The sequence below is a fragment of the Dermochelys coriacea genome, chromosome 11, assembly GCF_009764565.3.
Source record: "Dermochelys coriacea isolate rDerCor1 chromosome 11, rDerCor1.pri.v4, whole genome shotgun sequence".
NCBI classification, from domain to species: domain Eukaryota; kingdom Metazoa; phylum Chordata; order Testudines; family Dermochelyidae; genus Dermochelys; species Dermochelys coriacea.
This window is the reverse complement of record NC_050078.2, coordinates 13111452-13138284: the sequence shown is the minus strand read 5'-3', so window position 1 is coordinate 13138284 and position 26833 is coordinate 13111452. Positions and strand designations below refer to the sequence as shown.

At 40.9% G+C, this 26833-nt stretch overlaps 1 protein-coding gene across 9 annotated transcripts in view; it reads left to right on the top strand.

Annotated features, from left to right (window-relative positions):
- Positions 1 to 26833, top strand: part of HEG1 (heart development protein with EGF like domains 1) — an 86283-nt gene that overhangs the window by 19221 nt on the left and 40229 nt on the right. For 4 of the 9 annotated variants that reach the window (XR_006277882.1, XM_043504957.1, XM_038420893.2 and 1 more), the window contains exons 2-10: positions 10992 to 11336; positions 12245 to 12571; positions 15308 to 15640; positions 17159 to 17500; positions 19328 to 19669; positions 20182 to 20523; positions 21968 to 22309; positions 23737 to 24078; positions 26161 to 26502. Coding sequence is in view for 8 of the 9 variants with exons in the window: in XM_043504957.1 (XP_043360892.1) it covers positions 10992 to 11336; positions 12245 to 12571; positions 15308 to 15640; positions 17159 to 17500; positions 19328 to 19669; positions 20182 to 20523; positions 21968 to 22309; positions 23737 to 24078; positions 26161 to 26502 (3057 nt within the window). In the remaining variant the exon portion in view is untranslated. The remainder of the gene's footprint in view (positions 1 to 10991; positions 11337 to 12244; positions 12572 to 15307; positions 15641 to 17158; positions 17501 to 19327; positions 19670 to 20181; positions 20524 to 21967; positions 22310 to 23736; positions 24079 to 26160; positions 26503 to 26833) is intronic. The other 5 variants (XM_043504960.1, XM_043504958.1, XM_038420894.2 and 2 more) reach the window with 5 other exon arrangements.

Here is a 26833-nt window from a genome sequence, read left to right as displayed (position 1 = left end):
GGAATTATTAGGATCACATAGCAGAAAGTGAAACCTGATTAACTGAGAAGGGAAGGGAATTTTTGTTGTTGTTATTGTTCATAGTATTTAGAAGATTTTTTTTTGTTTCTTTTTATTAACACTTATTTAACTAAACCATTGAGAGAGAAGCTCCATTTCAGTAAGGAATTGGCACCCCTGTGCCTTCAGTGAAGGGCCGAGAAAAGTCCCCAATAAAATCTCTGATTCCTCCAAAAAGTTCTCCAACAACAACAGTAGGGAAGGCCAGATTGGGCATTCCTGAGATTTCTAAGGTGAAAAAGCAGAAAACAAAACTTCTTTAGGCTTTTTTTCAATCTATCACAGGCAAATATAAAGGACAAACCTCCTCCTGCCCCTTTCACCCCCCTCTTTTTCAAGTTTCTCCTCACCTCTCCTGCCATCTTATATCCTACCCTTACATTTTAAGGAATCACCAAAAGGGACAAGCTGTGAGCCTCAGTGATTCAATCACAGACTCCTGTAGCCTTTTTTTTTTTTTTTTTTTTCATGTAAAGCTTGATTGCTGGATGGCGATTGCTACAGAGAAAAGACCCTTGTGGTTTTTGTTTGGCATGTTATGTTTTTCTGAGCAGTGGCAATGAGAGCAGCGCTTGAGTGACTGGCATAGATGCCTCATGCTGTGTTTGTGTCTGACGTCATCATATAAATGGTGGCATCATCAAAGTGGCTCCATTGCCTATCTGACTAGTGTGTTTTCAATTTCCTAATATCTGTGGGAGGGAAAGATGGAAGGTGTTCTCAGTACATTTGTTATTGTAGAGATAGGGTAAGTGCTTATTTATTGGTATTGTGGTAGCACCTAGGAGCTCAAGTCATAGCCCAGGAGTCCATTGTGGTAGGCGCTGTGGGTGGACATTGCTGGGCTGGCTGTCCTAGTATTAGTCTAGGACAGTTATAATTATCTTCTTTGGAGGAACCTATGCAAGATATGGGCCAAATTTCCCACTTAAGAGACTGGGAACTGCTTGAGGTTCCACCTGGTTGGTCTTTTTAGAAGTGGGAAAAGTTTCACTGCCCTCGAGGCCAGGGAAAGGTTCAGCCTCCAAACCAAATGCATCCCCAAGATTTTTTGGAGGTCTGGGCCATCCATGAAAAGGCCATGTGTCGCTGTAACACTTCCAAGCTCCAGCATGTGCCAGTGACGTCCATATGCAGTGGTGCTGCTGATCAGAATGGGGCTCACAGTGTTTATGCTGAGCCAGCTAGCATGAGCTCACTCAGGGGTGCCCTGCAAGGTTAAGTTGGGGGATCTACACCATAAAGAGCAGTTGTACCCTCCTACCCCTTCCAGGGGAGACTTCTGTGAGCGAAGACAGAGGGGGAGTGTGCTGTGGAGTCAGCGCTGGGCAACAGTCTGGATTTGCTGTTTTGTTGTCTCCTCTGCTTGTGAAGGCAGAGAGGGGTAGGTGGGTGAAATGGGTGCAATGGGAGAACCGTAAAGTCTGTTGTCAGTGCATCCGTTCCTTGTCCCGTAACTCGCTGGAGACGCACAGTAGCTCTCTGGGGGATAGAATGTGTAGAGAGGCTTAGTGCAAATGCTGAACAGAAACAAAACCATGTTGGGGATACTGGACACTGAGTGATATTTAATGTGTTTCCCTGAAGATGCTGAATTTTAAAAAATAGCTGTGCACGGATGGAAAAATGGTGGCCTGCTAGAACCTGGGTTTGCTGGCCTCCAGGACCAAGTGCAAGCCCCAGCTGTTTTCTCATGCAGTTGCTTGAGATTGGATGGGATACCAGGGATGTTCTCAAGAAGAGGTTTCAGAGTAGCAGCCGTGTTAGTCTGTATTCGCAAAAAGAAACGGATACTTGTGGCACCTTAGAGACTAACACATTTATTTGAGCATAAGCTTTTGTGAGCTACAGCTCACTTCATATCTGATGAAGTGAGCTGTAGCTCACGAAAACTTGTGCTCAAATAAATGTGTTAGTCTCTAAGGTGCCACAAGTACTCCTTTTCTCAGGAAGAGGGAGTCTGGAGATGATGTTTTTTGATGCTGCCCTCCATTGTGGCATTGTTACTGCCACTCATGGTTGAGAGAGACTGCGGGACTTGCCTATTGATTCTGGCTAGTGTTAGCAGGATAATTCCTAGAGATTATGTTCTTCAGTCCCTTGCCCATTTATAAATATCGATAGAAATAATGAAGAGGTGAAATGTACGTTACAACCCCCCCTTTAAACTCTTCTGGTGGCTAGTGCACCACACAAAGGCCCCTTTTGAAGGAATAATATCAACATGTTTATACTGAACTGACCAGTTTAAAGCATGAAAAGGGTTTTTTTTTTTATGCTTCAGATTTTTTCTCAGTGCTGTTTCAGGGTAAGGACAAGGAAGGAAACTGAAAATCCCACAGAGCCCTGGACAGTCCAGATTTAGGGCTGTAGCTTTTGTTCATACAAACTCGCTTGGCTCCCAAATGGCCTCCACCCATAATCATTACATCCGCAGCAGTGTTTCAAAACATGACACAGAGCCATTTTCCTGGTGACTGATAAAGACGCAAGCAGAAGTATGTGCCACCTAGTGAGACTGGACAGATTCAGCAAGTTGATGGCTTGCTCTGGTCTTTATTGATCCTTCATGGCCTAATCTGAGTCCTAAAGTTTTCCTGCAGCTGGAAAGGAGCTTTCTGTGTTTAGATTTTTTTTTTCTCTCTCTCTCAGTCTGATGCTGAGATTATGTAGTTGAACAGATGGGAGCTTTACAATTACAGCTTCTCTTTCTCATGAGAGATCTACTTTAGTATGCTTCGTCCCAGAAAGGCGCAAAACATCACCTTATTCTTCTCATACAATAACTTAACACAGCTGCACCATACAATGAGCCTGTCCTTCCACTGCTAAATGTTACCTTCTCTTCTCAAATGAGCTGTGAAGGGAAGATTAACAATCAGGCATGTTTGGGGAATTGACTGCTGTATATGATGGAAACTGATTTAAGGGTGGTTGTTTCCTAGAATTGGGTGACTAGGATATTATCTTTTATCAATTTTTGCTGATTAATGATTAACTTCGATTTAATTTTGCTCCCTGGTTAGAGGGGATCATTTCTTCACTGCTAGAGGTTAAATTAGGAAATCCCTTCTAGAGAAGAGTGGAGAATAGTTCTCAGTTCAGTGAACATGACATAAATTGATAGATCAATTCATGTTGCATGGTTGGTACCGGTGTTAGCCCTAGCACTGTGGTCAAATTTCAGCTCAGGTGATCCCATTCTGCTTGCCTTTTAACCCCCCTGCAATTTTAAAGGTATACAATATTCTTTTTCACTTCCTGCCCTAAAATGTATGTCATGTCGCTGTTTAACAGCAGTGGTGTTCCACCTCAAGCTGCCTGCATTTCAGTGAAGGGACCCGTTTTAGGGCCTGCTCCTTTTGAAATCAGTTTGGGATTTGCTGTTGACGTCCCTGGGAGCAGGGTTGGGCTGTTCACTTGTCAGCCTCTATAAACTAAACAAGGATAAGCCTGTGTAGTACTTGGCTGGGTGACCTTCCAGGAATAATCCTTGGGTGCTCAAGGGACTGCTGTTGGTGATTAAGTGTCTGTCTGACTCAGTATTGTACTAATGTCTTAGGGGATGAGGTGCTGTCTTTCAGTTCAGATATAAAACCAAGGAACTGATGGAAGATCCCATGCAAGGGTAGAGGTGTGGTCCCTCAACATCCTGGCCAAATTCCAGTGTGGATAGTTACATTTGGCATACCTAAATTCCCCCTGTAGTTCAAATTGGATATTGCCTCCTTCATTTCCTGTCCTAAAACTGTTCTGTAGTGTTCTGCACCAGAGGGGACTGCATTTCACTGGTGAGCCACTTGTGGGAAGCAGCCTGGCACAGGGGAGCAGGTGCAGGGCTGGGACTTGGGGGACCTGCGTTCTTGTTTTGGTTCTGCCACGGATCTGCTGGGTGACCTTAGGCAAGTCACTTGCCCCTCCCTGTGTCTCTCTCAGGCTTGGCCAGCTGGCTTGTAAAAGTTGTGGGTCTGCTCTGCCCACCCCAGCTCATGAGGTATGGCAAAGGCAAAGCCAAGCAAATTACCTGCCATGATAGAGAGAGTCTGAATAAAAAAGATTAGTCCACCTCTGTCAATACTGGGCATGAATAATAGTAAAAAAGCAGACAAGTTAAACTGTGCTGAAGTTAGAGATGATGCACAGGCAAAATTTTCATCCTTGCCTGCCTCCAGCCCACCACAGGGAGCGTCTGCCATGCTGTCCAGAGTGCAGTATGGTAGGCCTGGTGCAACAGGAGGTGGAAATCCTACTCTCTCTACTCCCCGTTCAAGGCCTTTAGGTCACAACAGTTGTAACCATCCTCACCATTAGTAACCATGTGCTTGGTGACAATCGGCTTGAAGTCCATTGATATAGTTGGTGTTGGTCCTGCTCTGAGCCGGGGATTGGACTAGATGACCTCCTGAGATCTCTTCCAACCCTATGATTCTATGAAAACATTGTGATTAGCTTTTAGCTTAACAGCCACTTCCACAGTGGCACAGTTTACATGTGATATGAGCCTCAAGGATGAAGAGAACTTTGGGTATGTAAGTAGGGACCGGGACTGTGATGCTGACACAAAGTAGGGCCTCACTGGCGCAGGGGAGGGAATAAAGTCCAGCTAAGTTATATAGAAATACTTTTAACGTGTCTGCATGTGTTTGAAGACTTTCACAAGCTGGTTACAGAGCAAGGCTGAAAACAGCAGACACCAGGGCTGAAAAATCTGCTGGAACTTGATCTGCTTATACTGGACCAGTTATAACTGCACTGTGAATAAGTAGCATACTTTTTGTGCTTACAAAGAAAAAGTAGCACTTAAGATTAGATATGTCTGGTAAGCATCATTGGTAGTGCTATAGTTCCAACTGGAAACAAAAACACTGATGCTGCAGGTGGTGCGACAATTTCACGTTACTATTAAAATTTTTGTCTTGACAGCTGTGGCAACGTAGAAGGAGTTTATTTTTTTAAATCCAAGGGAACAGCTTAGCATGTGGCAAAATCTTAAGTGACAAAACTGTACCTGAGCTATGGGACTGCTTATAGTCTAAATCTTCAATGGATCTGAAGAGACCAGATGGGTCCTGTGTATATTTTATTTTGCAAGATGTTTGGGTTTGGATCATTCCGCACAAGCGGAGGGTCATGTTTGAAGACCAGTTTCTGCAAGGGAGTCAACAACAATCTGATTGTAATTGTCTCACAGCTCTGATTGACTTGACAACTGTGTAATGAGCCCAGATCATATATTCCTTGCTAGGGTCTCAGCAGTCATTGCAGATTTTTGTCATGTTTGATCCTTTCATTCTGGCTTGGGTGTCCTTATTGCACAATGTGGGCCAGATTTTCAAACGTAACTGAATAAACTGTGCCCTGAAAACCAGGTAACTGAGCCTGCATTGGCATGCTTTCTTCCTCCTTCGCTCATGCAGCTGCACACACTTTGTGGGCACAATTGAAAGTGCGATTCTGCTCTGATAATGGCACCTTCTTACTCAGTGGAGCTGCTCCCTTGCTGTATTCAGAGTTAGATCTACTGACTTGAGTGACTAAGACAAGTTTTTTACTCCCTTTTTATTCCTGTTTGCCATGGAGAGCCAAACTAGTGTAAGGAAAGCAAACTGAATTATATCCCGGGAGAATGAATTGAATTCTGCTCTGACTTGCACACCATCAACTGAGCTGTGAAGTTCCAAGAATAGCATTGGATTCTGCCCTCCCTGAAGGTGGTGGCATTGCACAGGTGTTAGTGAGGGCATAATTTGAAGACAGTGGAGCTTCACAGGTGTAGCAGGCCATTTATCACTGGTGATATTGCAAACAGGAAAGAACCCAGATCCCAGGGTAAGTTTGCTGGGCAAGCAGCTAGAAAAAACACATCCGTCTTTTCACTTTTAAACTGATGACATTTGATCAGGAGTCACTGAGAGACCATAAGTATGGAACCTCAGGCTGTCCTTTTTTACAGAATTAATTTTAACAGCAGAGCTGCACTCTGGGCGCCTGAATTATACTATTGCTCTGTGCAATCTGCCTGAATGTATCACAGTATATATGGTAGCGTGCCCTTCTGATGGTTCAGTAACAAGTTACTCAATAGTCTGGGAAGATAAATCTTGCTCAATCAGTATTTAGCCCCAAAAGGCTTTTTCAGTGTCTGTTACTTTACATTTATTGTATAGAGCAAAAATGGATGCGAGAGCTCATCTCAGTGTTTCATCAGCAGGGTGATCTGCTATTTCACATCTGAAAGCTTTTAGGGACAGATGGATGCAGAGAAGAATTTAGTGCCCCTTCCACAAACACACCCACATTTTTGAGCCTCAGCCCTGCTATACAAGGACAATCTGGGTATTGACTTGCAAATAACATGCCAAGCCCGACCCCCTCGGCTTCAGAATCCCTGTATCCAAAAGGGCTGCAGCAACAAACAGCTTGTTAAATGGGAGTAGGCTTGGCTTGTTGTGACTGTGTTGGATACAAGAATTCTGTCTGGATATTGGCTTGAAGAATGGAACTGGGACAATTGGTGCTTATTTGCATGGGAGTAACAGCTGAATGCATAGTCTTTTATCAGCTGATGTCAAAGCACATGAGCGACTCTGCCAAACTCTCGTTGTTTGTGCTCAGCATTATGCAAACATATTATTTTATTCATATTACTGTAGTATGTAGGAGCCCTATTCATAGACCAGGCCTCCATTGGGCTAGGAACAAAAAGATAGTCCCTGCCCCAAGTGATTTACAATCTGTATTAGAAACAAAGTGCCTACTACAAAGTACTTACTATCTAAATCAAATACTTTCCATCTCCCTCTCTCTTCTTGCTGCGTTAACATTGAAACTGCAAATTTAAGAGAGATCATATCAGCCAGGAAATGCAGCCACCTCTGGTGTGGCAGGCTCACCGCAATCCTCCATGACATTTCTGGGAAGATGATTAAGAATACATACAAAGTTAAAAATGAGGTTGAATTGCCCCCCTGGAATTTAACCAGGGCCTGGCAATAAACACCCCTGCTCTTGTGAAAAGTGCTAGGCCGGGGAATACAGGAAAGGGGAGCAGAGTTCCCTCTTAGCAGCATGATCTTTGGCGGAGTCTGGATGATCCCGCTTCTTTCTCCATGATTGTCAGTTACCTTGTTCTGAGGTGCCCAGTAATTGGGAGTGGGATGATGACACAGGATATGCTATAGCTTTGTGAATCCCAGTGCTGCTGGATGTGGAGGTGGAGAAGCAGGTTTTCATCCCCTAGATTTTTCCTCATTTATTGGAATGCTGCAGACCTACTCCCTCACTGCTTCCTACCCGTCTGAAGATGGAGAAACAGGCTAGGTAGTTTGCTGCACTCCCCACACAGGAGGGAGTTTGGGAAGTTCAGGCTGCTCTCCTAGAAAATTGCTTATGGTAATCAGCAAAGACTGAGTGGGCTTTTTGTTTTGTTTTAGTCTACAATGAAGCCAGCAGATTTGGCATTTATATAGATTTGGAGGGTTATTTGAACAAAAACATTACTGAAGCCTCAGGGGCTGCAAACTTAGATTAACTGAACTCATGTGTTTTGATTCATGAGATCAACATGAACTGAAATCCTCATGTTTCCTACAGCCTTACATATATGCTTGGCAGAATTTGATTTTAATGTTGAGTTACTATTGGTAATATTGATGTTTATTGATAAGCATTTTTTCAATGTTTATTGGTTTTAAATGTTCACAGTTGCAGGAAATGATGCAGAGGTCAGATAATAATTATTTAATGACAGGAGATTCTGAGTCTCAGAAATAAATTAAAGCTTTATAACCGTTAAAACACAAATTATCCTCAACAGCTGGTCAAAATAGACAAAGTAAATATCCTTAAATCAAACTCCAATAAGTTCTCAAGCAGCATTTTTCTTTCTTGGCCTCTCTGAAATTTTGATTAGTACAGATGGAAATGGGTTTTTTGTCAGTTTGTGTCTGTACACTGAAATCAACACTTAATGACATTTACTGATAAAAGTCTGATGCTTCCAAGCCCCCACCCACTCTCTCTCTCTCTTTGTGTATGTGTGTTTGTGTGTAGAAGCCTGACTTCCACAAACTGCTCACTGCAGTTAAAGTTAAGCACTGTGGTCCGAAGGTATTGGGCTATGAGTAGTACTAGGCTAAAACTACAATGACAGCATGCAGACTTACTGGGGTCAGCAGTATTTGCTAATACTGTAATGCAGTGGTCCCCAAACTGTGGGGCATGTCCCCTACTGGGGCACAGAGGAACATTGGGGGGGGGAACTCACCGTCGGGCCAGGAGCCAGGGGTGGTCCGGGCCAGCCCCCATAGGGAGGGAGCGCCACCCAGGCCCACTCTGCTCCTAGCTCCACCCCAGCCCCAGGTCTGGCCCTGGCCTAGGCCACCGGCTCCTGGCCCCACTCCTGGCCGCAGCCTCCTGACTAGGGTTGCCAGTCCTCCAGGATTGTCCTGAAGTCTCCAGGAATCAAAGATTATGTCATGTAATGATATCTCCAGGAATTCATCCAATCAAAGTTGGCAACCCTAGCCCTGACAGCTGCAATTCCGGCCCCGACTGTGGCCCCGCTCCCAGCCTCGGCCATGGCCCCTAGCTCCCAGCCTCAACCGTGGGCCTAGCCATGGACCCTGGCTCCTGGGCCCAGCTGTGGGCCCACTCCCTGCTGCAGCCCCCGATTCCCAACCGCAACCCCCAGCTCCAGGCTCAACTGTGGGGCCGCTCCTGGCTGAGGCCCCAGCTGCCAGCCCTGCCCCTGACCGCGGCCCTCTACCGCAGTCCTGCTTCTAGGAGGGAGGTGCAGACCAGGTAAGGGGGGTGTGGACAAAAATGTTTGGGGACCACTGCTGTAATGGAACCAAGAAGCTCACTAATGAACAGCCACTTCAGTCCTTTTTTAGGGGCAGATTTGTAAAGTTATGTAGGGGCCTAAAGATGCAGGTAGGTGCTTTTGGAAATCTCACAGGGTGCCTAACTCCCATTGGTTTCCTGGGGGCTGTGGAGTCTCTGTGTGCAGGAGGCACGGTGCCGAGCTGGCTCAACTTTCTCACACTAGAGTCTGGCACAGGGAAGAGGAGTGAAAAGCAAAGATGCTCACAACTCTTTTTGCTTCTCTATGGTTTCCCCCTCCCAACCTGATGCTGCCTAGGAACACAGTTTTTGCCGCCTGTCAGAACTGGCCAGCAAGGAGTGGTCTGAGTCAAATCTGAATGGCATCCAAAACCAGATGGGACCTATTTTCCTGTTTGGACACAGTCAGATCACAGCCCAGTTCTCTTGAGATTTCCATTATCCACAATGGCTGAAATTTGTTTTGGGCGATTTCTTCTACTTAGGGACGAAGTCTCTCCAGAACAACTTGTTAGGTTTTGGTGCTGGGCCTCAAACCTGGGCCTGAATGATAGCCCTGAATCAGCTTGAGTGCCAGAAGAAATCTAATCTAGCTCTGAATGCCACCTTCTCTCTGAATACAACCGTACATGTTCAAAGGGACACACCAGCAATAGAATGCTTGTGCTATGTTGAAAATGTTTTCAATTACGAACTTCAAAAGTAAGTCTGGTCAAAAAGTAAAATAGGGCAGGATGAATGTTTTTGATATTTTCCAGTAGATGACTTTTTTTTTTTTTTTTATTGACATTGTGATGGAAAAATAGGCTAAAAATTTCTCCAAAATCTTGTCTCATTTTTTGACCTCGTACAGAGTGGGTGAAATTTTTGACATTTGAAAATATGACTGTTTTTAATTGAAGTTTCAAATTCTGATGAGGAGCAGGGAAGGATGACATATTTGGGGGGAAATTTAAAGAAAAATTACATCTCATTTTCCTATCAGCCTTACTGAATAGTTTTCGCTGACTTATTTCCATTTCCCCTTGATCACTGTCTTTTTCAGACTTTGAACAGAATGTGATTGAAATTGCTGCACACATCTAGTTGATCACTATACGTTATCTAGATTTAACTGTTGAAACCACTTTCAAAAGTAATCGTCATAAAATGATCCCACTTATCCTCAGAGAACATTAGAGGCACTATTGTGGTAGCTAGGGTTCACTTCATGGTAATAACTAATTACACTTTCCCCTGATTGCTCACTTTCATCTACAGACCTCAAAGGGATGTACAAAGATAGGTCAGCCCTATGATTATCAGACTGTTTCACAGGTGGAAAATAGAGATTAAGGCCCTGCTATACAAGAGTTCCCATCAACCCAGAGTGCTTCATTTTAGGGGTGCACTATATGGGGTACCCAGTCTGACATTTAGAGATACAGAGAAGCCACCGCCTCTCTTAACATCAACATTAAAGTAATAGCGCACAGCTGTGGTGGAGTGAATTGAGGATAGAGTAGGGAGACCAATGTTTTGTTTCTGATTCTACGACAGACAGTGGCCAAAATTTTCTAATATTTTGGTGTCTCCCTTTTTTGTTGGCTAGATTATACCAATCTCTGACTTTAAAGTACACTTTTCATCTTATTATCCAGGCAGATAGAAGTTTCTAAACTCCAGTTTTTTAAACCACTGAAATTCGTGATGGATCGTCCATTACTAATAGTTGGCTTCCAAGACTAATTGTCCTGGAGGTACCAGCTCTTTTAGGTATTCCAGATTGTAACTATTCCATCAATCATTTCTTTTTAAGGGATTCATTTTTACTATTTTTAGAGTAATTCCCCCAAACTGTTTCCCAGACAAAGAGAAGGAACCAAATGCAGTATGGCTTACATTGCACAAACTCATTGATTTCTGAATTTGACATCATGGGCTAGATTCTGCTCTCATTTACACTGTTGTAAACCCAAAGAATCTCCATGAATTTCAGCTTAATTACTCCAGATTTCCCCCTGGGTAACAGAGATCAGAATCTGACTCTGCAGACTTGGTATTCATGCAGATAAAAAAAATGTCACTTCCCTTTTCCTCCCTTTCAGTCATTGGAAGCGGCTATCAGACACTTAGAAGTTCAGATATTGAAATGAGGACTTCTAGTTCTCCTACGGACAATATGGAGACACTGACTACATTCTCCATAAGTGGAGAGAGGACGTTGCTGTCTATAACAAACAGTGCCATGTCTACAACTGTAACAGAAAGCACCACCTCTTATACAGAAATGGTCAGATCTTCAGATTTAACCCAGCACTCCTCTTCAGTAGAGCAGAGCAGAAGAAATAGCTCCTTAAGTGACATATATATCACTGAGCCTGGAACGGAGCCTTTGATTGCACATTCTTCTGAGATACCAACCTATTCATCTTCACAAAGTGATCCTCCAGGTGAGTTTTATCATCCATAAGAGCAGTAGTCTTGGTAAACCCCACCCGATGCTCTGCACCAAATGTAAGTAATGATTTATAAAGGAATCGTGCCCTGTTGTTGGGTAACTATATTCTAGGACATTCTTAATATCAGGGGGTGATTTTTTTTTTTTTTTAAAGAAAGGTGATCTGTTTTCTTCTGTGAGCTTCTTAGAAGCTGCATTTGTCATTCTTGACCAACCAGTGACATGGAGAGGGAGTCAATTATTGGTAATTTACGTTAACCATACATATGTCTCTAAGTTATTGAGCTCAGCCATCCAACCCTGCTGAATTTCATTACAAACATTAAGGTGACTAACATCTTTGATGACCTTTCAGGACTGATTCTCATTTACACTAAGGCCCATTATGCAGCTCTGGCAATGTGGCAGGGCTGTAGGGTAAATAAAAATCATTTTCTTATTTATAGGCAGAGATCCTGCATAGAAAGGTTTCAGTCAGTGATTTTTTTCTTAGACCCTTATCCTGAAAACACTTAACTTTCTTCATGCACATGTCCCATTGACTGTGACCAGGAATACAGCGGTGTACATGCTTGAGTTTTTGCAAAAGCAGCAGGGCTACAGGTTGTTGTTTTGTTTTTTCCTACTGATTGAAAAATTCTCACATGTGCTATATGTGTCTGATTACAGCGTTCACACTTAAAAACGTGCTTAATTCCACTGAATACTTAGACAATGTCACCCCAATATTTGCAGTATTCTCTGTGTGAAGTATAGGGAAGTTTAGGTAAGAGTGCAAATACCGTGGCAACTTTAGCTACTTGTATAAGCCAAAATTGGCATGTCTTTAAGAGCTGCCACTGTAAGTGCTGTTAGCACAACAACAATACAAATATTTTATTTCTCCTTATTGTATTTCAGCCATTGGAAGCAGCCACAAGACAGCTAGCATCTGGGATATGGAAAAAAAGACTCCTAATTCTCATACTGATAGTTTGTACATTTCACCTACATTCAGCAGAGGTGGGGAGAGGACAATACAGTTGCTAACAAACAGCATCACTTCGACTAATTCACTAAAAAGCGCCACTTCTCATTCAGAAATTGCCATGTCTTCAAATCTATCCCACTCCTCAGCTTCTATATCACGGACTGGAGGAAGTAATAGATCATCAACTATCGCTGATCTCCCTGAGTCTTCAACAGGGCCTTTACTTATATATTCGCCTGTAAAGAGTGGTCTCCCAGGTGAGCTTTACAGTCCAGAGGCTTGTCATTTCACAGTAAAAATATGATAAAATGTCATTTTTTGAAAACATAGGAATAATAGTACTAAACACTTAGCAATTTTTATTAAAAATTTAGAGAGGGTTCTAAATTATTTAATGGCTGTAAAATATGCCTTGCAGTTAAGAGATTTGCAGTAAGAGACTTAAAGAACTCAATCTACTTAGCAAAGATAAGATTAAGAGCTGATTTGAGCATAATTAGGTATCTGATAGTAGATTCCTCTTTTATTTAGCAGACAAAGGCATAATGAGACCTAGTCGCTGGAAATCGAAGCCAGACAAATTCAAATTGGAAATAAGTTGCACATTTTTACTAGTCAGGGTAATTGAGCATTAGAACAATTTTCTGAGGGGCAGGAGGGATTCATGTGAAATCTTTAAATCAAGTTTGGAAGTCTTGCTGAAAAGATACGTGCTCTAGCTCCATCACAGGTCATTAAGCTTGATACAGGAATCGATGGGTGACATTCTATGGCTGTTAAGCAGGCAGTCAGACTAGATCACCAGGGTCTTTTCCGGCCTTAAAATCTGAAAAGTGCGTTTCAGCCATAAATCTCATAAAGCTCCAAAAGGATGGGTAAGTATCATTACTCTAATATTACAGATAGGAAAACAGAGGTAGAGAGAGGTTAAATGGTTTGACTGAGGTCGCAAAGCAAGTCTGTAACAGAGCCAGCATGCAAACCGAGGCCTCTTGAGTCTCAGTCTTGTTTGCTATCTGTTGGAACAAATGGCTTCCTCTGAATTGTGTCCTTTTGTCAGAAATTCACACTAAAGGTCACTCTAGATTTCATGAGTCAATAATATTTTTGTAATGGTTCAGTTATTCTTGGAGATTCTGAAATGCTTCTTTGTAAAGCGTTGTGGGACCTACTGATGAAAAGTGCTATATAAGAGCCAGGCCTGATTAGTAGTTGTACTTGTTGAGCAACTAACTGTGGTGGAGAGGGAGGTCATTATCGGTAATTCACACTTTGTGCATTTGGGCCATACGTTTCAGAAAGATCCTTTGTACTCAGTCTCCCAGATATGCTGAACTTAATTGCAAACACGCTATGGTATTTGTATTATTTATTTATGATGACTTTTTAAGAATAATTTTTATTCTATTCTTTTATATTTTTTGGGTTTTACTGTATTGTTCTTTTAGTGCTAACAGTGTGATAGGCCCTCTCCAACAGATGTCAATCATGCAGTCTAAGGCCCTGATCCTGCAAGCTGATCTGTCCCCACATGAATCTCAGTGACTTCACTGGGGAAACGGTCCACCTGCATGGGTCTGTTTGCAGGGGCAGGGTCTACACGGACAACATACAGACAGGGGAGGGACAAAGGGGAAAATGCAAAAGCAATGCAGTTTGAATGGTGAAGTTCAGTATGCATCTTTGTTAGTTCATTGATTTTTTTTTTCCTTAACTGATCCATTAATAGATTTTTAGCCATTATTTTATCAATGGTTATCAATGGTTGGTTGTCCAACTGGGAGAACATATCTAATAGGATCCCCTTAGGGTCTGTCCTGGGTCCAATAGAAGTCAATATTTTCATTAATGACATAGATGATTGAGTGGAGAGTGTGCTTATAAAATTTGCAGATGACACCAAGCGGGGAGGGGTTACTAGCACTTTGGAGGACAGGATTAGAATTCAGAAAATGTCTTGATAAACTGGAGAATTGGTCTGAAATTGACAAGATGATATTCAATAAAGACAAGTTCAAAGTACTGTCCTTAGGAATTAAAACTCAAATGCACAAATACAAAATGGGGACTAACTGGCTAGGCAGCAGTACTGCAGAAAAGGGTCCGGGGGTTAGAGTGGATCACAAATTGAATATGAGTCAACAGTGTAATACTGCCGCAAAAAAGAGAAATGTCATTCTGGGATGAATTAACAGGAGTGTCGTATGTAAGACATGGGAAGTAAATGTTCCACTCTGCTTGGCACTGATGAGGCCTCAGCTGGAGAATACCGTGTCCAATTTTGGGCACCACACTTTAAGAAAGATGTGAACAAGTTGGAGAGAATCCAGAGGAGAGCAACAAAAATGGTAAGAGGATTAGAAAACATGACCTCAGAGGAAAGGTTGAAAGAATTGGGCATATTTAGTCTAGAGAAGAGAAAACAGAGGGGGGCGGGATCTGATAAGTCTTCAAATAGTAAAAAAGTTGTTATAAAGAGGATGGTGTTCAATTGTTCTCCATGTTCACTGAGGGTTGGATAAGAAATAATTGGCTTAGTTTGCAGCAAGGGACATTTAAGTTAGATATTAGGAAAAAATTTCTAACTACAAGGCTGGTTAAGCACAGGAACAGGTTCCCTGAGGAGGCTGTAGAATCCCTGTCATTGGATGTTTTTAAGAACAGGTTAGATGAACCTCTCAGGGATGGTCTAGGTATAGTTAATCTTACCTCAGCACAGGGGGAAGTACTAGATGACCTTTTTGAGATCCATTCCAGCCCTACATTTCTATGACTCTATGAGTAGACATCTGTCGATACTTGCAGGGTTTCCTCAGTATAAAGGTTTCAGTCAATAATTTCTTTACATGGTATCATTTATTTTCTCCAAACTGAAACATTTTCATTTTCCCCGCTACATACAAACTGTGAATATGCGTATTATTGGAAGAAAAATTGTCAAAGTGTTTTGACTTATGAGAATGGAATTTTAATATTTCTTTATCCTATTTCAGCCATTGAAGGTAGCCATCAGCCAATTAGCGGCTCAGAGAAAAATATTGCCAGTTCTCACATTGCCAGTACATACATTTCAACTACGTCCACCAGAGCTGGAGAGGGGATGTTACAATCTCTAATAAACAGCAGCAGATCTTCTAATGCAACAGGAAGCTCTACTTCTGGTACTGAAATGTCCAGCTCTTCGTATTTAACCGAGTTGTCATCTATATCTTCTATAGCACTGATCAGTGAAATTAATATCTCATTGGCTGCCACAGATTTCACAGAGCCTTCAACAGATCCTTTGCTTACACCGTCTTATTCTGCTTCAGAAACTGCTTCCAAAGGTAAACATTATTAGTCCACTAGCTTGCTGTTTTAAAGTTTTTTAAATTTATTTTAAAAACCCTTTGTGAACAAAATGCCTAATTATTCTTTTACTAGAGGAGGAATAATATAATATTTTGCACTTATATAGCCTTTTACCATATATCTCAAAAAAATTCACAACTAGATAGCCATGGGTAGGTATCGTTACTAGAACTTGTGGGAAAATAGAGGTGTGGTTTGGATTTCTGGTGGAAAATTTCAACTTTTTGTAGAAAAACTGAAAAGTTTTTGGTTTTCAGGGTTTTGATTTTTTGATACTTAGTCAAAAATTTTACACAGAAAACTGACACTTTTCATGAAAACTTTAATTTAGTCAGAATCCAATTTTCTGTCAAAAAATAGTTTTGACTATCTCTAATCATTACCGCCAGTCATGCAGCAAAGCTGGGATTTGAACCCAGGTCTTCTGAGTGCTTGTCCTTTGCTATATCTGTTGGACCATACTGCTGCCTGTGAACTGAGTCCGGTCATCAATAATTCAAACTAAAGGCTGTGCTGACTTTGTTGTGTCCACTAAGATTTGTGGTTCCTGGCCAGCTACACTGGAGAAGGACTCTTAATATCCACTTATCCCATCCCTTTGCATTACATGTGTTTTTGAATATCTCTAAGGGTTTGTCTACACTGGGACACTATTACACAGCAAGCCACTAGTTTGCCATGCAGCAATATCCTGTGTGGACAATGCTATGGTGTACAAATGGTATGTCTACACTGCCATTAAACACCCACAGCTGGCCCATGTCAGCTGGCTCAGGCTGCTGGGCTGTTTAATTGCGGTGTAGACATTCGGCTCGGGCTGGAGTCCAGACTGTGGGACCCCACAGGGGAGGAGGGTCCCAGAGCCCAGTCTCCAGCCTGAGCCGAAACAGCCTGATAGTCAGAGCCCCACAAGCCCAAGTCAGCTGACACGGTCCAGCTGCAGTTGTTTAATTGAAGTGTAGCCATACCCTAAAAGTTCCAGGAGCGTTGGCCATGTCTGCTTGTAAAGTATAGTAAGTCAAAGAATGCTCCAGGACTTCTGCTGCATTATAGCAGTGTCCACACTGGATGTTAGCATGTAGCAAGCTAGTGCACTGTAGAGTCCCACCTTGTCTTGCTGCACAGTAACATCTCATGTAGACAAGCCCTTAGTTATTCAGTGTTCTAAGCGTGCTGAATTAAATTCCAAATATTTTTGTTGTTTTATAATTTGTAAGTGCTAGCAGCGTGGAATGCAAAGCAATATCACTGAATGATGAAGTTAAGTATGCTGATAGTTATTGCACTTTTCATGGTTTATGTTAATTTTTTCCAAGTACTAATTTCACGTTTCTCACTATAAAGGGTTCAGATCTCTCTAAACTAGCAATTTCTCCAGAATGAAAAGTACTTATATTTAATATTCATACATGCACTATTTGCATCAGGGTGATATTAGAAGAAAACGTATCTGGATTTATGTATATGGAATTATAATCTTTATAATCTTTTAGCCATTGGAAGTAGCCACCAACCAATTAACATCTCAGCTACAGAAAAAAGGACTTCTGATTTGCAGACCACCAGTACATACATTTCAACATCATTCACCAGAGGTGGAGAGAGGAATTTAAGGTCTCTAATGAACAGCAGCACATTACCTGATGTAGCAGACAGCTCCACTTCTGACTTAGAAAATACCAAGTCTTCAGATTTACTGCAGCCCTCGTCTCCTGGAGCACAGGCTGGAGGAAGTAATATCTCATCAAGTGGCTTCACTGAGCCTTCCACCGAGTCTTTTCTTACACATTCTTCCAAGATCCCAAGTTATTCGTCTTCCCCAAATGATCTTGCAGGTGGGTTTTGTGATTCCCAACTGTTTAATGCCCCATTTACAAACAAAAAACAATAAAAAGTACTTCCCACCCCCCAAAACTGAGTCAACCCTTTTTTTTTAAGAATCAGTTGCTCTTTAATTCAGACTCATACCTATCTAACGTCCTTAGTTGCCCCCCGTCACCACAGTATCTGAGCACCACCTAGTCTTTAATGTATTTCTCCTCACAACACCCTTGTGAGGTAAGGAAGGGCTGTTATCCCCATTTTGCAGATGGGGAGCTGAGGCATAGAGAGACTGACTGGTCCAACGTCACATAGGTAATCTGTGGCAGACCAGGTGTTTGGACTTGGTTCCCCTTATGGTCCTAAGCTAGCACTCTAACAACTTCTCTTTTACACTACTCTTAATATTTTAATAGCCTTTTTTCCTTTTTAAATCGCAATCCATTTTTTCTTTACAATGCAACCATTTTTTCTCTGCCAGATTTTGCCACCATTGCCCATGTCCACCTGTGTCATATCCTACAGCTACTTTCATTATGATGTATGGGACGACATGCATTGTAAGATATGACAGTGTAAAATTGGAGACTCAGGCACATAGTGATTCTATATCAACTAGCAGGATTGACAAAGGCATGCAACCCTGGATTGCTTACCTTGAAATTATACCTGTGGGTGGTACTTTTAAATACTTCTATAGGTGTTGAATTTCAGTTTCCAACTTCAGTGAATTTCATTACCAACTTTGCTTTAGTAGCACATTTTATGGCTTTTTTGAGCCCACTTTTTACTAAAGAGCGAAAGTTTCTAAAGATTCCTGGATATAAAGGCTCGGATTCTCTTCTGTGCTGAGGTCAGTGCAGGAGGATGGGAACTAGCATGAAGCAATTTACACCTCCCTGATTTGCATGGTGTGTTGGCCCTGACACATAAGCATAAATTAGAGCATTTTAGGGACTGCTCTAACTTACACTACCTGACTTTCACCTTATTGGACAATAAGCCTATCGAGAATTATGCCCCGTCATACCCCCTGGACATTCCCAATATGATTCCAATACTCCACCTTCCAGGATATGTGTGAGGGGCAGTTGGTGTAGAAGCCAGCTATGCCAGCTGAGGACGCCCCTATGCCTGGGGAATTTACTGCTGGCCATTAAGGGGCAGGTTCCGTCACTCTCTGTTACCTTTCTGCTTTAGATCAGCCACAGGAATCAATCTAAGTGATAGATTTCACTAAATTTTCTTTTAAGAAATTATCAGTTTCTAAAGACTGAAAAGTTTCCACATTTATTTTCACATGCCTTTTTTATATATATATATATATATATATCAATGAATGTGGTGTTAAGCTAACAGTGTAAGAAAAAAGAAAAGGAGTACTTGTGGCACCTTAGAGACTAACAAATTTATTTGAGCATAAGCTTTCGTGAGCTACAGCTCACTTCATCGGATGCATTCAGTGGAAGTGTACCACATTTTATGAGTGTACAAAAGTGCCAGCTACTTGACTGGCTTGGTTCATAATTTATAATAATTCTAATGCATTATTCCTACCGTTAGGTACTTACTGTGTCAGCATTTTTGGAGAGACCTGCTTATAAAAATTGCAATCAGTCAAAAAGATTTGGGTTTTTTTTAATGTACAATGATTAATACCCCACTGATTTTATTCTTGACCTAATCATTATAAGCCATATTCATTGCATAGCTTAATTTAAGTTAGAGTTAAACTTTGGTTTTATTATTTATTTATTTTGGGCAAAATGATTATAGAACTTGCAAATCAATTTTCATTTGGCCACATTGAATTTAATTTCTATCTTTTAATCCCATTTTAGCCATAGTAAGTAGCAAGCAACCAATTAGCAGCTCAGTTACAGAAAAAAGAACTTCTGTTTTACATACCAGCACTCCATATACTTCAACAACATTGATCAAAGGTGGTGAGAGGACATTAAGATCCCTAACAAACGGCAGTGTATCACCTGATGCAGCAGAAAGCTCCACTTCTAATTTAGGAAATATCAACTCTTCAGATTTACCCCAGCCCTCATCTGCTGTAGCCCAGGCTGGAGGAGGAAATAACTCATCTAGTGATTTCACTAAGCCTTCCACGGAGCCTTTGCTTACACATTCTTCCAAGATCCCAAGTTATTCGTCTTCCCCAAATGATCTTGCAGGTAGGTTTTGTGATTCCCCAGTTGGTTAGTGCACCATTCAAAAAAATGATAAAAAGAGCCTCCCACCCACCAAATTCTTTTTTAAGGAATCAGTTTTTTTAACTTAGAATTATACCAATCAAAATTACTTATATGACCCTCTGTTACCATAGTATCTGAGTGGTCCATCAACATAAGTTAGAGAAGTTGAAGGGCTACTCCAGCTTACACCAGCTGGCTATCTCCCAACTGAACCATAAGCGTATTGAGAATTATAATGCAGGCATGCCCTGTCCTGCCCCCTCCCCAACCCCAATATGCTTCCATTATTCCACTTTCCAGGCTGGATGTGACGGGTAGTTGAAGTAGAAGCTAACTGTGCCAGTTGAGGAGATCCCCTACACCGGAAGAAATTTCTTCTGGCCAGTTAGGCCCAGAATCCATCACTCTTTGCTTGAACTGGGTGACATTTTTCTGACCAAAAGTTTTTTTCTGTGAAAAATGAAGATTTCTATCTTTTCATCCCACTTTAGGTATTGGAAGTAGCCACCAACCAATTAGCATCTCAGCTACAGAACCAAGGACTTCTGATTTGCATACTTCCAGTACCTATATTTCAGCAACATCCCTCAGAGGTGAAAAGAGGACATTAAGGTCTCTAACCTACAGTAGCACCTTGCCTGATGTGGCAGACAGCTCCACTTCTTACTTAGAAAATACCAAATCTTCAGATTTACCGCAGCTCTCGTCTGCTGTAGCCCAGGCTGGAGGAAATAATATCTCATCTAGTGATTTCACTGAGCCTTCCACAGAGCCTTTGCTTACACATTCTTCCAAGATCCCAAGTTATTCATCTTCCCCAAATGATCTTGCAGGTAGGTTTTGTGATTCCCCAGTTGGTTAGTGCACCATTCAAAAAAATGATAAAAAGAGCCTCCCACCCACCAAATTCTTTTTTAAGGAATCAGTTTTTTTAACTTAGAATTATACCAATCAAAATTACTTATATGACCCTCTGTTACCATAGTATCTGAGTGGTCCATCAACATAAGTTAGAGAAGTTGAAGGGCTACTCCAGCTTACACCAGCTGGCTATCTTCCAACTGAACCATAAGCGTATTGAGAATTATAATGCAGGCATGCCCTGTCCTGCCCCCTCCCCAGCCCCAATATGCTTCCATTACTCCACTTTCCAGGCTGGGTGTGACGGGTAGTTGAAGTAGAAGCTAATTGTGCCAGTTGAGGAGATCCCCTACACCGGAAGAAATTTCTTCTGGCCCGTTAGGCCCAGAATCCATCACTCTTTGCTTGAACTGGGTGACATTTTTCTGACCAAAAGTTTTTTTCTGTGAAAAATGAAGATTTGGTGATACTGAAATGTGTCATGATTTCATGTCACTTCCACCAAATTCTTCAGGTGAAAAACCCCAGCAAAAAGTATATATATAAAAAAAAAAAAGTCAAAACATTCCTTTTGACATTTTGGAAATGAATTGTTTTAATTTTTCAGTTTGCTATGACTTCATTTAGAAATATCCTTCAATTTTATTTTAAAAAGCAAAAATATTTTACAAGTACTTGAAATCAAAATGAGACTTTTTTGTTTGATGGAAATGAATTTTTTTAACTTTTTGTTTCACCAAAAATTAGTGTTTTCAATGCCAAATTTAGTTTTTGGGGGTGTGTTTTTGGGGGGAAGAAGGTGGGGTTGGAATTGCCAGAGACCAAAAAATCTGTTTTTCATAGAACTCTCTGTGCAATCTTTCTCCTCTGGAACAACTACAGGAATTTAAGCCACAGGTTTCGCTCAGTAATTTTCTTTTAAGTATTATTCATTTCCTAAAGACCGAATAATTTCCAGATTTGTTTTGCCACGCAGTGTCTATATGTATCAATAAATAACTGTTATTAAACTAACAATGTACGAAAATGGATCACATCTTCTTAACGGGAGCATGCCTATCACCTGGCTAGTTTGGGCCTTGCTTTATTTATAATCATTTCAATGCATCATTCCAAGTCTAATGAAATTCATTCTGGTCCGTACCTTTCACCATTGGAGAGTCCTTCTTATGAAAGTTTCAATCAATAGAAAATATATTGTTTTTTTAAATACCCTGTGATTTATACACAGCTTGTTGTTCTTGATCTCGTTCTTATAAGCCAAATTCATCCCATATTTAGCTCCCTTTAAACTGATGGAATGATATGTGGGACCTAATTGGTCCTGTATTTCAGGGCAAAATTATTATAGAACTCACAAATCCAATCAGTTTTGGGCATATCAAATTTAATTTCTATCTTTTCATCCCACTTTAGGTATTGGAAGTAGCCACCAACCAATTAGCATCTCAGCTACAGAACCAAGGACTTCTGATTTGCATACTTCCAGTACCTATATTTCAGCGACATCCCTCAGAGGTGAAAAGAGGACATTAAGGTCTCTAACCTACAGTAGCACCTTGCCTGATGTGGCAGACAGCTCCACTTCTTACTTAGAAAATACCAAATCTTCAGATTTACCGCAGCTCTCGTCTGCTGTAGCCCAGGCTGGAGGAAATAATATCTCATCTAGTGATTTCACTGAGCCTTCCACAGAGCCTTTGCTTACACATTCTTCCAAGATCCCAAGTTATTCATCTTCCCCAAATGATCTTGCAGGTAGGTTTTGTGATTCCCCAGTTGGTTAGTGCACCATTCAAAAAAATGATAAAAAGAGCCTCCCACCCACCAAATTCTTTTTTAAGGAATCAGTTTTTTTAACTTAGAATTATACCAATCAAAATTACTTATATGACCCTCTGTTACCATAGTATCTGAGTGGTCCATCAACATAAGTTAGAGAAGTTGAAGGGCTACTCCAGCTTACACCAGCTGGCTATCTTCCAACTGAACCATAAGCGTATTGAGAATTATAATGCAGGCATGCCCTGTCCTGCCCCCTCCCCAGCCCCAATATGCTTCCATTACTCCACTTTCCAGGCTGGGTGTGACGGGTAGTTGAAGTAGAAGCTAATTGTGCCAGTGGAGGAGATCCCCTATACCGGAAGAAATTTCTTCTGGCCAGTTAGGGCCAGAATCCATCACTCTTTGCTTGAACTGGGTGACATTTGTCTGACCATAAGTTTTTTCTGTGAAACATGAAGATTTGATGATACTGAAATGTGTCATGATTTCATGTCACTTCCATCGAATTCTTCAGGTGAAAAACCCCAACAAAAAATATAAAAAAAAAAAGTCAAAACATTCCTTTTGACATTTTGGAAATGAATTGTTTTAATTTTTCAGTTTGCTATGACTTCATTTAGAAATATCCTTCAATTTTATTTTAAAAAGCAAAAATATTTTACAAGTACTTGAAATCAAAATGAAACTTTTTTGTTTGATGGAAATTGTTTTTACTTTTTGTTTCACCAAAAATGTGTTATCTTTTCAATGCCATATTTTTTGGGGGGTTTTTTTTTTTGAGGGCAGGCGGAGGGTTTGGAATTGCCAGAGACCTAAAAAGTCTGTTTTTCATAGAGCTCTCTGTGCAACCTTTCTCCTCTGGAACAACTACAGGAATTTAAGCCACAGGTTTCGCTCAGTAATTTTCTTTTAAGTATTATTCATTTTCTAAAGACTGAATAACTTCCAGATTTGTTTTCCCACGCAGTGTCTATATGTATCAATAAATAACTGTTATTAAACTAACAATGTATGAAAATGGATCACATCTTCTTAACGGGAGAGTGCCTACCACCTGGCTAGTTTGGGCCATGCTTTATTTATAATCATTTTAATGCATCATTCCAAGTCTAATGAAATTCATTCTGGTCCATACTTTTTACTATTGAAGAGTCTTATGAAAGTTTCAATCAATAGAAAATATATTTTTTTAAATACCCTGTGATTTATACACAGCTTGTTGTTCTTGATCTCGTTTTTATAAGCCAAATTCATCCCATATTTAGCTCCCTTTAAACTGATGGAATGATATGTGGGACCTAATTGGTCCTGTATTTCAGGGCAAAATTATTATAGAACTCACAAATCCAATCAGATTTGGGCATATCAAATTTAATTTCTATCTTTTCATCCCACTTTAGGTATTGGAAGTAGCTACCAACCAATTAGCATCTCAGCTACAGAACCAAGGACTTCTGATTTGCATACTTCCAGTACCTATATTTCAGCGACATCCATCAGAGTTGAAAAGAGGACATTAAGGTCTCTAACCTACAGTAGCACTTTGCCTGATGTGGCAGACAGCTCCACTTCTTACTTAGAAAATACCAAATCTTCAGATTTACCGCAGCTCTCATCTGCTGTAGCCCAGGCTGGAGGAAGTAATATCTCATCAAGTGACTTCACTGAGCCTTCCACAGAGTCTTTGCTTACACATTCTTCCAAGATCCCAAGTTATTCGTCTTCCCCAAATGATCTTCCAGGTGGGTTTTGAGATTCCCAACGGGTTAGTGCACCGTTTACATACACAAATCAATAATAAGAACCTCCCACCCCCCAAAATCCGAGTCAACTATTTTTTAATAGAATCAGTTGCTCTTTAACTCACTCATACCTATCAAAGGTCCTTATATTCCCCCGCTGTTACCATAGTATCTGAGTGCCTAACAATCTTTAATGTGTATATCCTCACAATCCCCCTGCAAGGTAAGGATTATTATTCCCATTGTACAGATGGGGAACTGAGGCACAGAGATGCTAAGTGACTTACCCATAGATCATACAGGAAGTCTGTGGTAGAGGAGGAAACTTAAGCCAGGTCTCTCAAGTCCCAACCTAGCACCATAGTCCCCGGACCATATTATCCATCTACACTGCTCTGATCATTTTAATCACTTTCATTAAAAAAAAAGTAGTAATCCGTGTATTTCTCTACAATATCACTATTTTTTCTCTGCCAGATCCTGCCACCATTGCTCATGTCCAGCAGTACCATGCCTTGCAAGTACTCCCTTTACGCTGAATGAGACTACTTGCAGAGGAGGGTATTACTCAGTGTGAGTAAGAGGGGAAATCAGGCCTTTAGGGATTCTTTACCTGCTAGCTGGATTAGCAAGGCATTCAATCTTGCTAATTTATACTTACACTCTACCTGTGGGCTGTACCTCTAAATATTTCTAGAGTTGTTGAATTCCAGTTCAAAAGCCGTTGGCTGAAACCTTCAATAAGTTCACTGCATTTCAATACAAACTTTGCTTTAGTATCATCTTTGAGGGCTTTAAGCCCATTTTTTACAGACAGGTGCCAATGTTTCCTAAGATTTCTGAATGTAAAGGCTCAGATTCCTGTGCTGAGTTCTGTGTGGTACAGGAGGCAGGCAATTGCCAGGGAGCAAGTTACACTTCCCTGATTTTCTCGGTGCCTTTGTATTGGGCCTGGCCCATTGGCATAAGTTAAAGCACCTTTAAGTTGCTCTAATTGACACCAGCTGGCTAACTCCCTGTGGGACCATAAGCCTATCTAGAATTGGTGTAATGATGTAATGCCCTGTCCTGCCCTCTTGCCATTCCTAATGTGCCTCCAAAACTCTACCTTCCAGACTGTGTGTGTGAGGGGCAGTTGACATAGAAACCAGCTATGCAGCTGAGAGCTCCCCTATGGCCATAGGGCTAACTTCCATCACTCTGTCTGCCTGAACTGGGCAAAATTATAAAAAAGTCAAAATATTTCATTTTGGTATTTTTTAAATAAATTGTTTTCATTTTTTGGTTTGAAATTACTTTTCATTTTGAAATCTCCTTCAATTTTTTAATTTTTTTAAATGCAAAACCATTTTTAAAGTATTGATATCAAAATAAAACTCTTGTTCGCCTGAAATTCATTTTTTAACTTTTCAATTTGCCTAAAATTTCAAATCATTTCATTGTTTGGTCAACCCAAAACTTTGGGTTTGGTTTTTAGGTATCTTTTAATTGACAGAGAGCTAAAAAATCTGTTTTTCCACAGAGCTCAAATCTCTAAAACCTTTTTCCACTGGAACAACTAGAGGAATCTAAGCCACGAGTTTCACTTAGTAATTTACTTTTAAGTAATTATCATTTTCTAAAGACTGAATAATTTCCGGATTTATTTTCCCATGCAATGTGTATATGTATCAATAAGTGTTGCACTAAAAATGTTGGAAAGTGGATCACATCTTCTTAATGGGAGAGTATCTACCATGTGGCTAGTTTGAGTCATGGTTTATTTATAATCATTCTAATGCATCATTCCAAGAATATGAAATTCATTGTGGTCTGTACCTTTCATCCTTGGAGAATCCTTCTTATGAAGGTTTGAATCAATAGATAATATATTGTTTTTTAAATACCCAGTGATTTATACACAGCTTGTTGTTCTTGATCTCGTTTTTATAAGCCCTATTCATCCCATATTTAGCTCCCTTTAAATTGATGGAATGATATGTGGGACATAATTGGTCCTGTATTTCAGGGCAAAATTATTGTAGACCTCACAAATCCAATCAGATTTGGGCATATCAAATTTATCTTTTCATCCCACTTCAGGTATTGGAAGTAGCCACCAACCAATTAGCATCTCAGCTACAGAGACAAGGACTTCTGATTTGCATACTTCCAGTACCTATATTTCAACGACATCCCTCAGAGGTGAAAAGAGGACATTAAGATCTCTAACCTACAGCAGCACCTTGCCTGATGTGGCAGACAGCTTCACTTCTTACTTAGAAAATACCAAGTCTTCGGATTTACCACAGCCCTCGTCTGCTTTAGCCCAGGCTGGAGGAAGTAATATCTCATCAAGTGACTTCACTGAGCCTTCAACGGAGCCTTTGCTTACACATTCTTCCAAGATCCCAAGTTATTCATCTTCAACAAATGATCTTACAGGTAAGTTTTGTGATCACTGGCTATTGCAAAGTAATAAAAAAATGATAAAAAGAACCCTTCACTCCCAGAAAACTCAGTCAACCCATTTTTTAAGGAATCAGATGCTCTTTAGTAACTCAAACCCAGCAAAGGCCATAGAGTCAGAGTTTAAGGCCACAGGAACCACTAGATCATTAAGTCTGACCTCCTGTTTATCACAGGCCACCAACAGCACCAAGCATCCGCCCACTTAACCTGATGACAGAAATGAGACCACAGTATTACAGCCCACAGGATACTAGACTATAATGTGCCACAGGCAGAGAATAGGAGGGACTGAGGTGCACAGATC